Source organism: Heterodontus francisci, chromosome 10 (assembly GCF_036365525.1).
Source record: "Heterodontus francisci isolate sHetFra1 chromosome 10, sHetFra1.hap1, whole genome shotgun sequence".
Classification (NCBI taxonomy): domain Eukaryota; kingdom Metazoa; phylum Chordata; class Chondrichthyes; order Heterodontiformes; family Heterodontidae; genus Heterodontus; species Heterodontus francisci.
Window position 1 is genome coordinate 15,622,747 of NC_090380.1, and position 17,156 is coordinate 15,639,902.

General features: G+C 43.3%; 1 protein-coding gene across 1 annotated transcript in view; it reads right to left on the bottom strand.

Annotated features, from left to right (window-relative positions):
• Nucleotides 1–17,156, bottom strand: part of LOC137374305 (lysosome-associated membrane glycoprotein 1-like) — a 49,571-nt gene that overhangs the window by 18,062 nt on the left and 14,353 nt on the right. Inside the window, exons 3-5 of the mRNA XM_068040144.1 lie at nucleotides 7,257–7,467; nucleotides 1,596–1,757; nucleotides 1,286–1,488 (exon numbers count right to left, since the gene is read on the bottom strand). Of these exons, the coding sequence (XP_067896245.1) occupies nucleotides 1,286–1,488; nucleotides 1,596–1,757; nucleotides 7,257–7,467 (576 nt within the window). The remainder of the gene's footprint in view (nucleotides 1–1,285; nucleotides 1,489–1,595; nucleotides 1,758–7,256; nucleotides 7,468–17,156) is intronic.

A 17,156-nucleotide genomic window follows, 5' to 3' on the forward strand; every position in this document is an offset into this window, starting at 1 on the left:
GGTGAATATCCTGCCTGTTTTGGGGCCAAAACTCAAGGCAACAGATAAGGCCCAAATCATTCCACATGCTGCATGGTCTTGATTGGCTGAATGGTCTCCTTTTGTGCCGTAATGACACTTATGCACACAAGCTATTTAATTATACAGGACATGCACATCTTCAGAGATTTATAAAAACATAACTTGAATATTTAAATAAATTATTTAAATAAATAAAGTAAACATCTCTATGCCCAATGACAGGCAAACCCCCACCTGCCGAATGAGGCACACATTATATCAGCACATGAACATTAAAACTTTAAAAATTGCAATTCTGATTGGAAAGACATTTCCATGGTAACAATGTTGAAACAATGGAGACTCTGCAGTTGCTCTCCAATACATACAGGTGGTCAGACTACTTTCAGTTACATGGCTAGCTGGCTGGGGCAGAGAAATTTGAGCCTCCAACAAGGGATGCGAAGAGACTGTTCCATATAAGGAACTAGTCACATGACTAACCTGCTGAGCACCCTGGCAGCTTTTTGAATTTGAACTCCCAAACAAAAGAATTGCCAGGCAGGACGCCATGTGCTCTCCTGGAACTAAGAACATTTCCCGCCTGCCTGTCTATTTCTCAGGGAACTGAAACCATTGAAGACAAGTGAAACACAAAGAGAGAAAGGTTTGCCATGTGAACAAAGTTTTATGATGATTACTGGCCCCCATCAAAATAAGAATATAACTTCAGTCAAGGACTACAGCAAGCTCGAGTAACAGGAACAAGATATTCCTTCAAACTGTTCTATTTATCTCTTCTACTCTTTTCTGTCCCTATCTTGCTTGTTTATATCACGTGTGCATGCTAGTATATCCGCTGGCGTAAACCGTATTAGGAGTTAAGTTTAAGGTTTAATAAATTTCATCTTTCTGCTTTAAACCAAACAAAGCCTGTTTGTGCTCAGTTATTTGCCTGATAATTGGAATTGTGAACACAGTCACAAAAAGGGGAACTCAAAACACTGTTTAAAATTAAGCCCTGTTACAATAAGACCAGGTGAAGCAAGAGACCCCCTCGACACCTTGCTCACCTGGTCGTAATATCAATCAAAAACCTTTAAGTAGACTGATGTAGTGAACCATGATGTTATGGATCAGGCGCATAATATGTTATGATCAAGCTCACTCACTTCCTGGTTTATGAAGTAATTCTTTTCAAAACAGCACTTTGTTAGAACACAATCCACAAGCAAATACCTCCCATATTACACTTCTTTCAAATGTAAAGAATTAAGTTGACTACCTTATGATCTGGCGTAGTGTATGTAATGTTGAGCTGTAGTCCCATCTCTGCAAGCAGACAGGTCCCATTACCAGAGGTGACATTATATTTTCCTGGAACAGGATCCTGTGTTGGGGGCGTTACAGTAGTTGGGGGTGTTACAGTAGTTGGAGTCAGCGTTGTAGTAGGTACAGTTGGACTCACATCAGCATGGCATATAGTTTCTAAAGAAAAAAGTGCTCTGCATGTGAATACATGAAAAAAATTCAACTGCTTTAAAACATTAATTAGTTGAAAGCTTCTCTCCTGCGTGAAAGCTGAAATTGCTTACCAGTTTTACTGAAATTACCACTTGGTGGAAAAGCTTCCATTCGGACATGGCTCAGAGTTATGCTTACATTTTCCATGTGCACAGTAGAATCACTCATACACCTGTACGTTGTATTCACTTTTGCACTGATGTCTACAGACTTTGAAGACATCACCAAATAAGCTGGAGGAATTTTCAAAACAGCAATTTAAAAAACAATTCTTAACATTTTGTGATTTCTAATAATTCTATCAAACCCCAATAAAAATGACCTTTTTAAAAAAGTCAAATTATTGAACTTCATTCAGTGTACTTCAGTTGAAGTCATTTAGCACCTGTAGCAAGATTTACATAATTTTCTATTATGAGCCTATACAGTCACTTGGTGACAATGCACTGGTCACTGCTTCAGCAGAGCATCTTCCAGTATCTACTCGATTCGTAACCCAACAAACAGAACAACTTACATTAGTACATGACTAAAACTGCCAAAAGAACTTCATCTCAGACCTTGTGAAAATCCATGTAAGCCACATCCACTCCATTTCCTTTGCCAAACCTTATTTCTTCAAGCAATTCTGTAAGGTCGCCAAACTTTTGAGGAATCTGCTGACAGATCTTGATCACCTCCTATTTCTCCCAACATTTAAGTGATTTCACCACATTTTATAGGCTTGTAATTTATCAAATCAAGGCCAATGTGAATATAATTTTCAGTCTTAACCCTCTCCACTTATTCAAGGGGTCATATTTGCTATGCTTCAACAGTTTTCCTTTCCAAAGGAATTTTGGAGAATTAGCCAAAGCTGCTTTTTCTTCCTACATTTCCCTTATGATTATTGATTATATATCAGATCCCAGTGAAATACAGCAAGTCTGAGTAACCTTTTTTAAGCATCATCATTCTTAGAGCAACTATAGTGGTTCTACAAGTTCAGCATCTACCTCTGCTGTGAACAATGTTCTCGATGGTTAATGCACACCTGGCTAATTTCATCCTCAATTTTCTTTCCACTGTTAGTCTATAGTCTCTACCCCGCTTCAGGCGGGATAGAGAGGGAGGTAAAAGGGGTGGAGGAGTTGCATTACTGGTCAAAGAGGATATCACAGCTATGCTGAAGGAGGGCACTATGGAGGACTCGAGCAGTGAGGCAATATGGACAGAACTCAGAAATAGGAAGGGTGCGGTAACAATGTTGGGGCTGTACTATAATAGTGTTTATAAGGTAAGGCTTTTTCGATTTCTCTGGTTTTATTGTGATTGGTAAAAACTTTTCGTTCCTTTTTCATTTAACGAAGTTAAGCTTAAGATTAAAAATGGCAGGAGATCTCAGACCCGTGTCATGCTCCTCTTGCTCAATGTGGGAGCTCAGGGACACGGCTGATGTCCCTGACTCCTTCACGTGCAGGAAGTGTGTCCAACTGCAGCTCTTGTTAGACCGCATGACGGCTCTCGAGCTGCGGATGGACTCACTTTGGAGCATGCGGGATGCTGAGGAGGTCGTGGATAGCACGTTTAGTGAATTGGTCACACCGCAGATTAGGATTGCTGAGGGAGAAAGGGAATGGGTGACCAAAAGGCAGAGAAAGAGCAGGAAGGCAGCGCAGGAGTCCCCTGCGGTCATCTCCCTCCAAAACAAGTATACCGTTTTGGATACTGTTGAGGGAGATGGCTCACCAGGGGAAGGCAGCAGTAGCCAGGTCCATGGCACCGTGGCTGGCTCTGCTGTTCAGAAGGGCGGGAAAAAGAGTGGAAGGGCTATAGTCGTAGGGGATTCGATTGTAAGGGGAGTAGATAGGCGGTTCTGTGGTCGAAAACGAGGCTCCCGAATGGTATGTTGCCTCCCAGGTGCACGGGTCAGGGATGTCTCAGATCGGCTGCAGAACATTCTAAAGGGGGAGGGTGAACAGCCAGTTGTCATTGTGCACATAGGCACTAATGATATAGGTAAAAAACGGGATGAGGTCCTACAAGCAGAGTTTAGGGAGTTAGGAGCCAAGTTAAAAAGTAGGACCTCAGAGGTAGTAATCTCAGGATTACTACCAGTGCCACGTGATCGTCAGAGTAGAAATGAAAGAATAGTCAGGATGAATGCGTGCCTTGAGAGATGGTGCAGGAAGGAGGGGTTCAGATTTTTGGGACATTGGGACCGGTTCTGGGGGAGGTGGGACTATTACAAATTGGACGGTCTACACCTGGGCCGGACTGGAACCAATGTCCTTGGAGGTGCTTTTGCTAACGCTGTTGGGGAGGGTTTAAACTAATGTGGCAGGGGGATGGGAACCAATTGAGGTCAGTTGACAGTAAGGAGGTAGTAACAAAAGCCTGTAAGGAACTAGATAATGAAGTCAGTGTGACTAAGGGGAAGAACAGGCAGGGAGCAGATGATGAATATAAAGGGACTGGTGGTCTGAGGTGCATTTGTTTTAATGCAAGAAGTGTAGTAGGTAAGGCAGATGAACTTAGGGCTTGGATTAGTACCTGGGAGTATGATGTTATTGCTATTACTGAGACTTGGTTGAGGGAAGGGCATGATTGGCAACTAAATATCCCAGGATATCGATGCTTCAGGCGGGATAGAGAGGGAGGTAAAAGGGGTGGAGGAGTTGCATTACTGGTCAAAGAGGATATCACAGCTGTGCTGAAGGAGGGCACTATGGAGGACTCGAGCAGTGAGGCAATATGGACAGAACTCAAATAGGAAGGGTGCGGTAACAATGTTGGGGCTGTACTACAGGCCTCCCAACAGCGAGCGTGAGATAGAGGTACAAATATGTAAACAGATTATGGAAAGATGTAGGAGCAACAGGGTGGTGGTGATAGGAGATTTTAATTTTCCCAACATTGACTGGGATTCGCTTAGTGTTAGAGGTCCAGATGGAGCAGAATTTGTAAGGAGCATCCAGGAAGGTTTTCTAGAGCAGTATGTAAATAGTCCAACTCGGGAAGGGACCATACTGGACCTGGTGTTGGGGAATGAGCCCGGCCAGGTTGTTGAAGTTTCAGTAGGGGACTACTTTGGGAATAGTGATCACAATTCCGTAAGCTTTAAAATATTCATGGACAAAGGCGAGAGTGGTCCTAAAGGAAGAGTGCTAAATTGGGGGAAGGCCAACTATACCAAAATTCGGCAGGAGCTGGGAAATGTAGATTGGGAGCAGCTGTTTGAAGGTAAATCCACATGTGATATGTGGGAGGCTTTTAAAGAGAGGTTGATTAGCGTTCAGGAGACATGTTCCTGTGAAAATGAGGGATAGAAATGGCAAGATTAGGGAACCATGGATGACAGGTGAAATTGAGAGACTAGCTAAGAGGAAAAAGGAAGCATACATAAGGTGTAGGCGGCTGATGAAAGACGAAGCTTTGAAAGAATATCGGGAATGTAGGACCAATCTGAAACGAGGAATTAAGAGGGCTAAAAGGGGTCATGAAATATCTTTAGCAAACAGGGTTAAGGAAAATCCCAAAGCCTTTTATTCATATATAAGGAGAAAGAGGGTAACTAGAGAAAGGATTGGCCCACTAAAGGACAAAGGAGGAATGTTATGCGTGGAGTCAGAGAAAATGGGTGAGATTCTAAACGAGTACTTTGCATCGGTATTCACCGAGGAGAGGGACATGACGGATGTTGAGGTTAGGAACAGATGTTTGATTACTCTAGGTCAAGTCGGCATAAGGAGGGAGGAAGTGTTGGGTATTCTAAAGGGCATTAAGGTGGACAAGTCCCCAGGTCCGATGGGATCTATCCCAGGTTACTGAGGGAAGCGAGAGAGGAAATAGCTGGGGACTTAACAGATATCTTTGCAGCATCCTTAAACACGGGTGAGGTCCCGGAGGACTGGAGAATTGCTAATGTTGTCCCCTTGTTTAAGAAGGGTAGCAGGGATAATCCAGGTAATTATAGACCGGTGAGCCTGACGTCAGTGGTAGGGAAGCTGCTGGAGAAGATACTGAGGGATAGGATCTATTCCCATTTGGAAGAAAATGGGCTCATCAGTGATAGGCAACATGGTTTTGTGCAGGGAAGGTCATGTCTTACCAACTTAATAGAATTCTTTGAGGAAGTGACAAAGTTGATTGATGAGGGAAGGGCTGTCGATGTCATATACATGGACTTCAGTAAGGCGTTTGATAAGGTTCCCCATGGCAGGCTGATGGAGAAAGTGAAGGCGCTTGGGGTCCAAGGTGTACTAGCCAGATGGATAAAGAACTGGCTGGGCAACAGGAGACAGAGAGTAGCAGTAGAGGGGAGTTTCTCAAAATGGAGACGTGTGACCAGTGGTGTTCCACAGGGATCCGTGCTGGGACCACTGTTGTTTGTGATATACATTAATGATTTGGAGGAAAGTATAGGTGGACTGATTAGCAAGTTTGCAGACGACACTAAGATTGGTGGAGTAGCAGATAGTGAAGGGGACTGTCAGAGAATACAGCAGAATATAGATAGATTAGAGAGTTGGGCAGAGAAATGGCAGATGGAGTTCAATCAGGGCAAATGCGAGGTGATGCATTTTGGAAGATCCAATTCAAGAGTGAACTATACAGTAAATGGAAAAGTCCTGGGGAAAATTGATGTACAGAGAGATTTGGGTGTTCAGGTCCACTGTTCCCTGAAGGTGGCAACGCAGGTAAATAGAGTGGTCAAGAAGGCATACGGCATGCTTTCCTTCATCGGACGGGGCATTGAGTACAAGAGTTGGCAGGTCATGTTACAGTTGTATAGGACTTTGGTTCGGCCACATTTGGAATACTGCGTACAGTTCTGGTCGCCACATTATCAAAAGGATGTGGATGCTTTGGAGAGGGTGCAGAGGAGGTTCACCAGGATGTTGCCTGGTATGGAGGGCGCTAGCTATGAAGAGAGGTTGAGTAGATTAGGATTATTTTCATTAGAAAGACGGAGGTTGAGGGGGGACCTGATTGAGGTGTACAAAATCATGAGAGGTATAGACAGGGTGGACAGCAAGAGGCTTTTTCCCAGAGTGGGGGTTTCAATTACTAGAGGACACGAGTTCAAAGTGAAAGGGGAAATGTTTAGGGGGGATATGCGTGGAAAGTTCTTTACGCAGAGGGTGGTGGGCACCTGGAACACGTTGCCAGCGGAGGTGGTAGACGCGGGCACGATGGAGTCTTTTAAGATGTATCTAGACAGATACATGAATGGGCAGGAAGAAAAGAGATATAGAACCTTAGAAAATAGGCGACATGTTTAGAGAGAGGATCTGGATCGGCGCAGGCTTGGAGGGCCGAAGGGCCTGTTCCTGTGCTGTAATTATCTTTGTTCTTTGTAATATACTCAGTAATGCAACCGATGCTTTGCTATTCCTGGGCTTAATCTAAAGAAATTCTACCTCAGCTAGTTCTGTTTAAATCCTGACACTTTAGCTTCAAAATACTTCACAAACACCACTAGCCTTCCTTTTCCATCTCTCCACATCAGGGTATTGCCCACCCTGACCCAACTATAGGCATGTTTCAATCAGACACTGAAATCTGTATTAAACAAGGGGATCAAAACTGCACACGGTACTCCAGGCGCGGTCTAACCAAGATTCTATACAATTGAAGCGAGAATTCAATACTCCTGTACTCCAATCCTCTAGCAATAAAGATTAACATACCATTAACCTTCCTAATTGCTTGCTGCACCTGCATGTTAGCTTCTGACATCTATAACTTACCTGTGGAACTTGCATTTGGAAAAAGTGAATGGTCACTCTCATTGCAAGAAATAGTCAGTACTTCCATTTTATACGATGCGTTGTGCCTTGAGAAGTTCATGCTGAGAGAATGACCATCCCCAAAGGTGACTATCAGTACTGGTACACCCATATTACAATTACTGTGTGGATCTACATGTGCATCCTCTGGGAGGGAGAACAAAACTGTAGCCTGAAACAGAAAAAAAAATTGCTTGACAACTCTCCAAAGGTAAAAATCATTCAGCATACAATTTTGCATAAATTATGGTTTAATTCTCCATCCCAAACTTGTTTGGGCATAAACATACTCATTATTGTTTGTGTTTTCATGAATTTTGCCTTACCTGAAGTCATTTCAACAACTTTCACAGGATTGTATTGCAGTGAATATTAATCTACTATAATTTTTAAACTTACTTCAATTCTTTCAATATATTTCATTTTTAAACCAGGAATAAAGTTACTCAAGATTGACACAGAAACATAAGAGTAGGAGTAGGCCATTCAGCCCATCGAGCCTGCCCCGCCATTCAATATAATTATGGCTGATTATCCACTTCAATGCCTTTTCTCCACACTCTCCCCACACACTTTTAAAACATTGGTATTTAGAAATCTGTCAATTTCTGCTTTAAACATGCTCAATGACTGAGCTTCCACAGCCCTTGGGTAGAGAATTCCAAAGATTCACAACCCTCTGAGTAAAGAAATTTCTCCTCATCTTAGCCCTAAGTGGTTTTCCCCTTATTTTGAAATTGTGTCCCTCTGGTTCTAGACTCCCCAACCAGGGGAAACATCTTAGCTGCATCTACCCTGTCTATCTTGTAGGTTTCAATAAGATCATCTCTCATTCTTTGAAACTCTAGAGAATACAGGCCCAGTTTCCCCAATCATTCTTCATACTACTGTCCCACCATCCCAGGAACATGTCTGGTGAACCTTCATTGCACTTTGTCTATGGCAATAATATCCTTCCTAAGGCAAGGGGACCAAAACTGCACACGGTACTCCAGGTGCGGTCTAACCAAGGTTCTATACAATTGAAGCAAGAATTCAATACTCCTGTACTCAAATCCTCTTGCAATAAAGGCTAACATATCATTAGCCTTCCTAATTGCTTGCTGCACCTGCATGTTAACTATCAGTGACTTATTGACAAGGTCACCCAGGTCCCTTTGTACATCTACACTTTCTAATCTACCATTCAAGAAATACTCTGCACATCTGTTCCGCCTACCAAAGTGGATAACCTCACATCTTTCCACATTATATTCCATCTGCCAGGTTCTTGCCCATTCACTAAGTCTGTCCAAATCCCCTTGAAGCCACTTTGCATCTTCCTCACCACACACATTCCCACCTAGTTTTGCCTCATCTGCAAACTTGGAAATATTACATTTGGTCCCCACATCCAAATCATTGATATACATCGTGAACAGTTGGGGCCCAAGTACTGATCCTTGTGGTACCTCACTAGTCACAGCCTGACAACGCAAGAATGACTCCTTTATTCCTACTCTATGTTTTCTGCCTGTTAACCAATCCTTAATCCATGCCAGTATATTACCTCCTATCCCATGTGCCTTAATTTTGCTAACCAACCTCCTGTGTGGGACTTTATCAAAAGCCTTCTGAAAATCCAAGTATACTACGCCCACCGACTCCCCTTTATCAATTCTGTTAGTAACATCCTCAAAAAACTCCCAACAGGTTTGTCAAACATGATTTCCCATTCATTGATCCATGTTGACTATGCCCAATCAGATCATTATTATCCAAGTGTCCATTTAGAATAGATTCTAACATTTTCCCCAATACTGACGTAAGGCTAACAGGTCTGTAGTTTCCGGTTTTCTCCCTCTCTCCCTGCTTAAATATTGAGGTGACATTTGCTACCTTCCAATCTGCAGGAACCGCTCCAGAATCTACAGAATTTTGGAAGATGATCACCAATGCATCCACTATCTCCATAGCTACCTCTTTCAACACTCTGGGATGTAGAATATCAGGTTCCGAGGACTTAGCAACCTTCAGCCCCATTAATTTCTCCAATACAACCTTCTTACTAATACGGATTTCCTTCAATTCCTCATTCTCCATTGGATCTCTAATTCTGGGAGATTTTTGGTATCTTCCTCAGTGAAGACAGACACAAAATAATCGTTTAGCTTCTCTGCCATTTCTCTACTCCCCATTATAAATTCTCCTGACTCTGCCTGTAAAGGACCCACATTTGTCTTAGCCAAACGTTTCCTTTTACAGTCCGTTTTTATGTTTTTTGCTTGTTTACATTCATATTCTATTCTCCCTTTCTGTATCAGTTTCTTGGTCCTCCTTTGCTGTATTCCAAAATGCTCCCAATCCTCAGGTTTACTACTATTTCTGGCAACTTTATAGGTCTTTCCTTTTAATCTTATACCATCCTCAACTTCCTCTGTTAGTCACGGTTGACTGCATTTTCCTTTGGGGTTTCTGTGCCTTGAAGGAATGTATAGTTCCTGTAAACTACATAATAATTCTTTAAAGACTATCCATTGCCTATGTACTGTCATACATTTTAATGTATTTTCCCAATCCACCTCAGCCAATTTGCCCCTCATAGCTTCCTAATTTCCTTTGTTCAAATTTAACACCCTAGCTTCTGACTGAACTACCTCACTTTCAAACATAATGTAAAATTCTATCATATTACAGTCGAGTGACTGCATGCAGTATTCACAAGGTAGATGATTTAAAGACACAAGTGGTGGTAAATGGGTATGATCCCTAAAGGTTCTTTTACAGCAAGATAAATTAACCCTTTCTCATTACATAATACTAGATCTAAAATAGCCTGTTCTCTAGTAGGTTCAACACACTGCTCTAGAAAACCATCCCTAACACTCCAGAAACTCATCCTCCACAGCATTAGTGCTCATTAGGTTTACCCAGTCTATATGCAGATTAAAGTGACCCATGATTACTGTATTATCCATGCTACATGCTTTTCTAATCTCCTGATTAATACTATGCCCCACACTACCACTACTGTTTTGTGGCCTATAAACAACTCCTCTCAATGTTTGCTTTCCCTTGCTGTTTCTTAACTCCACCCAAACAGATTCCATATTTTGTTCTTCTGCTCTGAGATCCTTCCTTACTAATGTACTGACCCCATCCCTTATCAGCACAACACTACCTCCTTTTCCTTTTTGCCTGTCCTTCCTAAATGTCGAATATCCTTGAACATTCAGTTCCCAATCTTGGTTACCCTGTGGCCACATTTCCGTAAGAGAAATTAAATCATACCCATTTACCACCACTTGTGTCTTTAAATCATCTACCTTGTTGTGAATACTGCATGCATTCACGTAGAGTGCCCTCAACCTTGTCTTCTTGACATTATTCTGCATTCTAAGTCGAATTGATGCTCGCCTTTGTTTCACCTGCCTTCTAATGTCGCTTGCTACTTTTCTACTTCCTGTTACCAGCTTTACTTCATTCCAATTTGAGCTACCCCTCAGGTTCCCATCCCCCAACTCTCCAACTGATCAGATAAAGTGCAGCTGCTAATTCTGCAGCTAATGTGCGATGCAAAAAAAGTTCAATATATAGATGACCAAGATGACACAATCTATAGATTTACAGATTTCATTTTGCAACAGCTAACAAGTCCTTCAGTGGAACACACCAAGACAATCCACATGCTCAGGACATTCCTATTTATTCATTTCTGTGAATTCCTGGGCTATTTTTCATACAGTTCTTCGTTTAAGAATCCAAACCAAACTGATCAACTTTAAAATTAATTGCAACACAAGCAGATTTTGCCTAGCCAACTGGAAAGCAGACAATTGTAACTGCCCTCTCTAAACAGTAAGCATAATCACAAGAACACAAGAAATAGGAGAAGCAGACCATATGGCCCATCGAGCCTGCTCCGCCATTCAATACCATCATGGCTAATCTTGGGTTTCAATTCCACATACCTGCCTGCTCCCCATATCCCTCGATTTCCTGCAACACCAAAAATCAATCCATCTATCCCAGCCTCAAATGTATTCAATGGTGGAACATCCAAAACCCTCTGGGGTAGAGCATTCCGAAGACTCAACCCTTTGAGTGAAATAATTTCTCATCTCAGTCCTGAATGATTGACCCCTTATCCCGAGACTGTGTCCCTGTGTTCTAGATTCCCTGACCAGTGGGAACAATCTCTCAGCTTCTCCCTTATCAAGCCCTTTCAGAATCTTGTATATCTCAATTAGATCGCCTCTCATTCTTCTAAACTCCAGAGAATATGGGCTCAATTTACTCAGCCTATCATAGGACAACCCCCTCATCCCAGGAATCAATTTAGCAAATCTTCGCTGTACTGCCTCCAGTGCAAGTATATCCTTTCTTAAATGCGGAGACCAAAACTGCACACAGTGGCGCAGTGGTTAGCACCGCAGCCTCACAGCTCCAGCGATCCGGGTTCAATTCTGCGTGCGGTGTTTGCACGTTCTCCGTGACTGCGTGGGTTTTCGCCGGGTGCTCCGGTTTCCTCCCACAACCAAAGACTTGCAGGTTGATAGTTAAATTGGCCATTATAAATTGCCCCTAGTATAGGTAGGTGGTAGGGGAATTGAGGGAAGGTGGGGATGTGGTAGGAATATGAGATTAATGTAGGATTAGTATAAATGGGTGGTTGATGGTCGGCACAGACTCGGTGGGCCGAAGGGCCTGTTTCAGTACTGTATCTCTAAATAAAAAAAAAAACAGTATTCCAGGTGCGGTCTCAAAGTCCTGTACAATTTTAGTAAGACTGCTTTATTCCTGTACTCCAATCCCCTTTGCAATAAAGGCCAACATGCCATTTGCCTTCCTAATAGCCCGCTGCACCTGCATATTAACTTTGTGTGTTCCTTGTAAGAGTACCCCCAAGTCTCTCTCAACATCAACACTTACCAGTTTCACACCTTTGTAAAAATAGAAAAGCAGAATATTTTGTAAATCAAAGTGAACAACTTTACACTTCCCTATATCATACTCCATTTGCCATCTTGTTGCCCACTCATTTAACCTGTCTATATCTCTTTACAGCCTCTCTACATCTTTCCCGCAGCTTACCTTTCCACCGAGCTTTGTATCATCAGCAAACTCAGATTGAATTAATCTCTGTCTCTTCATCCAAGTCATTAATATAAAGTGTAAATAGCTGACGCCACAGCACTGATCCTTGCAGCACTCCACTATTCACTGCCTGCCAACTTGAAAATGCCCCATTTATGCCCACTCTCTGCTTCCTGTCTGTTAACCAACCCTCTATCCACGCTAATATATTACCCCCAACACCATGAGCCCTTATCTTGCCTATTAATCTTTTATGTGGCATCTTATCGAATGCCTTTTGAAAAGCCAGGAATACTACATCCACTGGTTGCCCTTTATCTACGCTACTAGTTATATCCTCAAAAAAGTCTAATAAATATGTCAAACAATATCTCCCTTTAGTAAAATCATGCTGACTTGTTCTAATCACACTTTTCCAAGTGTAATGTTAAGACTTCCTTAATAGTTTCCAGCATCTTCCCAACGACTGATGTTAGGCTAACTGGCCTGTAGTTCCGTGTTTCCTCTCTACCTCCTTTCTTGAAAAGTGGCGCAACATTTGCCAACTTCCAATCCGATGGGACCATCCCTGAATCTAAGGAATTCTGGAAAATCATAGCCAGTGCATCCACTATCTCTGCAGCTTTCTCTTTTAGAACCCTAGGATGTAGGCCATCTGGTCCCGTGGACTTGTCAGATTTTAGCCCCTCAAGTTTCTCCAATACTTTTTCTCAACTGTTATCAATATCCTTAATTTCCTCACTTTTTTAGCCCCTAGGTTACTGCCTATTTCTGGTATGGAACTTGTGTCTTCTACTGTGAAGACAGACACAAAATAATTGTTCAATGCCTCTGCCATTTCCTCAATCAACCAGGAAACTGAAATCTAGGTGTAGAAACTGGTCTGACAGTTGAAAGAGGTGATGTCTCATAGGGATGAGAGATTGGGGAGACACTCAGGCTATCACCACACACCACTGAGTATATCGGAAAGCAACCTCCGGTGTCCACACATGCGCAGTTAAATGCAGAATTCAGGAAGTTGCTGTCTGATCTGCCCTGCTTCTCAAGTTTGTGCCAACGTCAAATATCTCAGGTTTTAGTTAATTGATTCCAGAACAATAATGAAAACTTCAATAACATCTCCCTTGAGCTTGCTTTTTTCCCCACAGTAACCAATTTCAGGTTCATCTACCTCTCTTCATAACTAGTTTAAGAAATCTGAGCTATCAGTTTAGTTACCCTCTACTGTATGATCTTCAATACCTGGATATACGTGCTGTGGAGCAACATTTGGAACTGTACATAGGGGTAGTGATACCTGTGTCTTGTCCAGATTCTTCGAGTCATATAGTCATTTACGGCACAGGAGGCCGCCATCTGGCCCATTCAGTCCACATCGGCTCCCCATGGAGCTATGCTGTCAGTCCCACTCCCCCAGCTCGATCCCTGTAGCCCTGCAAATCTATTTCTCTCATGTGGCCATCCAACAACTTCTTCAAGTTAGTGAGTGTCTCCCGTTCCACCACCCTTGTGGACAGCAAGTTCCAGGTCATTACCACCCACTGCATAAAAACTTGCTTCCTCATATTCCCCCTGCAACTCTTGCTGAAACTGTGTCCCCTAGTCCTTGTAGCATTAGTTAATGGGAACAGCTTTTCCTTGTCTAGCTTATCTAAGCCTGTCATAATCTTGTACACTTCTATCAAATCTCACCTCAATCTCCTTTGCCCTAAGGAGAACAAACCCAGCCATGAGAAGCAAGTGGGGGGGGGGGGGGGGGGGGGAAGAAATGTTGGGGATGATTGAGGAACGGTACCTTCGGAATGCTGAAAGGAGAGGGAAGGGGAAGATGTGTTTGGTGATGGCATAGGATGATCTGTTGAATATGGAGGCTGGTGCGGTGGAAGGTTTTCCAACCTAACCATGTAACTAAAATCCCCCATACCTGGAACCATTCTGGTAAATCTGCTCTGCACCCTTTCAAGGACCCTTAGTCTTCCTGAGGTGCGGTGACCAGAACTGGATGCAACTCTCCAGTTGGGGCCGAACCAGAGCTTTATAAAGGTTCAGCATAACTTCCCTGCTTTTGTACTCAATGCCTGTGTTTATGAAGCCCAAGATCCCATATGCTTTTGTAACCACTCTTCTAATATGTCCTGCCACCTTCAAAGATCGATGCACATGCACCCCCAGGTCCCTGTGTTCCTGCACACTCTATAACTGTGCCATTAAGTATATATTGCCTCACTACATTACTTCTACCAAAATGCATCACCTCACATGTCAGTATTAAATTCCATCTGCCACCTGTCTGCCCATTCTGCTAGCCTATCTATGTCCTGTTGCAGGCGGTTCATATCATCTTCACTTTTTACGCACCTCCAAGGTTGGTGTCATAGGCAAATTTTGAGATTCTACTCTGTATTCCAAGATCCAAGTTGTTTATAAAAAGCAAAAAAGCAGTGGTCCCAGCACTGATCCTTGGGGAACACCACTGTCAACCATCCTGCATTCTGAAAAGCAACCACTTACAAAGACTTGCTGTTTTCTGTCCTTAACCAATTTTTAAAAAAAATCCAATTGGACACTGACCCACCTATTTCATGAGGTTCAATTTTGGTAACCAGCCTTTTATGTGGTACCTTACCAAATGCTTTCTTAAAATCCACATAAACATCATCCACCACATTCCCTTCATCAAAAAAATTGTACAAATCCAAGCTCGCTCTCCTTAATTAACTCGAACCTCTCCAAGTGTCTGTTGATATTTTCCGTGATTCTTTTCTTTCTTTTGGGCCTCCTTATCTCGAGAGACAATGGATACGCGCCTGGAGGTGGTCAGTGGTTTGTGAAGCAGCGCCTGGAGTGGCTATAAAGGCCAATTCTGGAGTGACAGGCTCTTCCACAGGTGCTGCAGAGAAATTTGTTTGTCGGGGCTGTTGCACAGTTGGCTCTCCCCTTGCGCCTCTGTCTTTTTTCCTGCCAACTACTAAGTCTCTTCGACTCGCCACAATTTAGCCCTGTCTTTATGGCTGCCCGCCAGCTCTGGCGAATGCTGGCAACTGACTCCCACGACTTGTGATCAATGTCACACGATTTCATGTCGCGTTTGCAGACGTCTTTATAACGGAGACATGGACGGCCAGTGGGTCTGATACCAGTGGCGAGCTCGCTGTACAATGTGTCTTTGGGGATCCTGCCATCTTCCATGCGGCTCACATGGCCAAGCCATCTCAAGCGCCGCTGACTCAGTAGTGTGTATAAGCTGGGGGTGTTGGCCGCTTCAAGGACTTCTGTGTTGGAGATATAGTCCTGCCACCTGATGCCAAGTATTCTCCGAAGGCAGCGAAGATGGAATGAATTGAGACGTCGCTCTTGGCTGGCATACGTTGTCCAGGCCTCGCTGCCGTAGAGCAAGGTACTGAGGACACAGGCCTGATACACTCGGACTTTTGTGTTCCGTGTCAGTGCGCCATTTTCCCACACTCTCTTGGCCAGTCTGGACATAGCAGTGGAAGCCTTTCCCATGCGCTTGTTGATTTCTGCATCTAGAGACAGGTTACTGGTGATAGTTGAGCCTAGGTAGGTGAACTCTTGAACCACTTCCAGAGCGTGGTCGCCAATATTGATGGATGGAGCATTTCTGACATCCTGCCCCATGATGTTCGTTTTCTTGAGGCTGATGGTTAGGCCAAATTCATTGCAGGCAGACGCAAACCTGTCGATGAGACTCTGCAGGCATTCTTCAGTGTGAGATGTTAAAGCAGCATCGTCAGCAAAGAGGAGTTCTCTGATGAGGACTTTCCGTACTTTGGACTTCGCTCTTAGACGGGCAAGGTTGAACAACCTGCCCCCTGATCTTGTGTGGAGGAAAATTCCTTCTTCAGAGGATTTGAACGCATGTGAAAGCAGCAGGGAGAAGAAAATCCCAAAAAGTGTGGGTGCGAGAACACAGCCCTGTTTCACACCACTCAGGATAGGAAAGGGCTCTGATGAGGAGCCACCATGTTGAATTGTGCCTTCCGTGATTATAGTTTCTAAAACCTTCCCCGTCACTGCTGTTAATCTAACTGGCCTGTAGTTGCTAGGACTGTCCTTACACCCTTTCTTGAATAAGGGTGTCGCATTTGTCACTCTCTAATCCTCTTTGAAGGTAACAGGACAGGTTAGTAAAGCAGTTAATAAAGCATATAGGATCCCTAGCTTTATAAGGCACAAAGTACAAAAAGCCAGGAAATTATGCTAAACTTGTATAAAACACTAGTTTGCCCCAGCAGGAGTACTGTGTCCAATTCTGGGCACCACACTTCTGGAAGGATGTGAAGGCTTTGGAGACAGTGCAAAAGAGATTTACTAGAATGATTCCAGGGTTGAAAGATTCCCGTTACATGCACAGATTGGGGAAGCTAGAATTAAGAACACAAGAAATAGGAGCAGGAATAGAGCATATGGCCTGTCGAGCCTGCTCTGCCATTCAATATGATAACGGTCGATCTTGGGCTTCAACTCCACTTTCCTGCTCGCTCCCCATATCCCTTGATTCCCTGAGACACCAATAATTTGTCTAACTCAGCCTTAAATATGTTCAATGATGGCGCATCCACAACCCTCTGGGGTAGAGAATTTCAAAAATTCACAACGCTTTGAGTGAAGAAATTTCTCCTCATCTCAGTCCTAAATGATCGGCCCCTTATCCTGAAACTGGGCCCCCTTGTTCTAGATTCCCCAGCCAGTGGAAACAATGTCTCAGTAGCTACCCTGTTATGCCCCTTCATAATCTTGAATGCGTCAATGAGATCACTT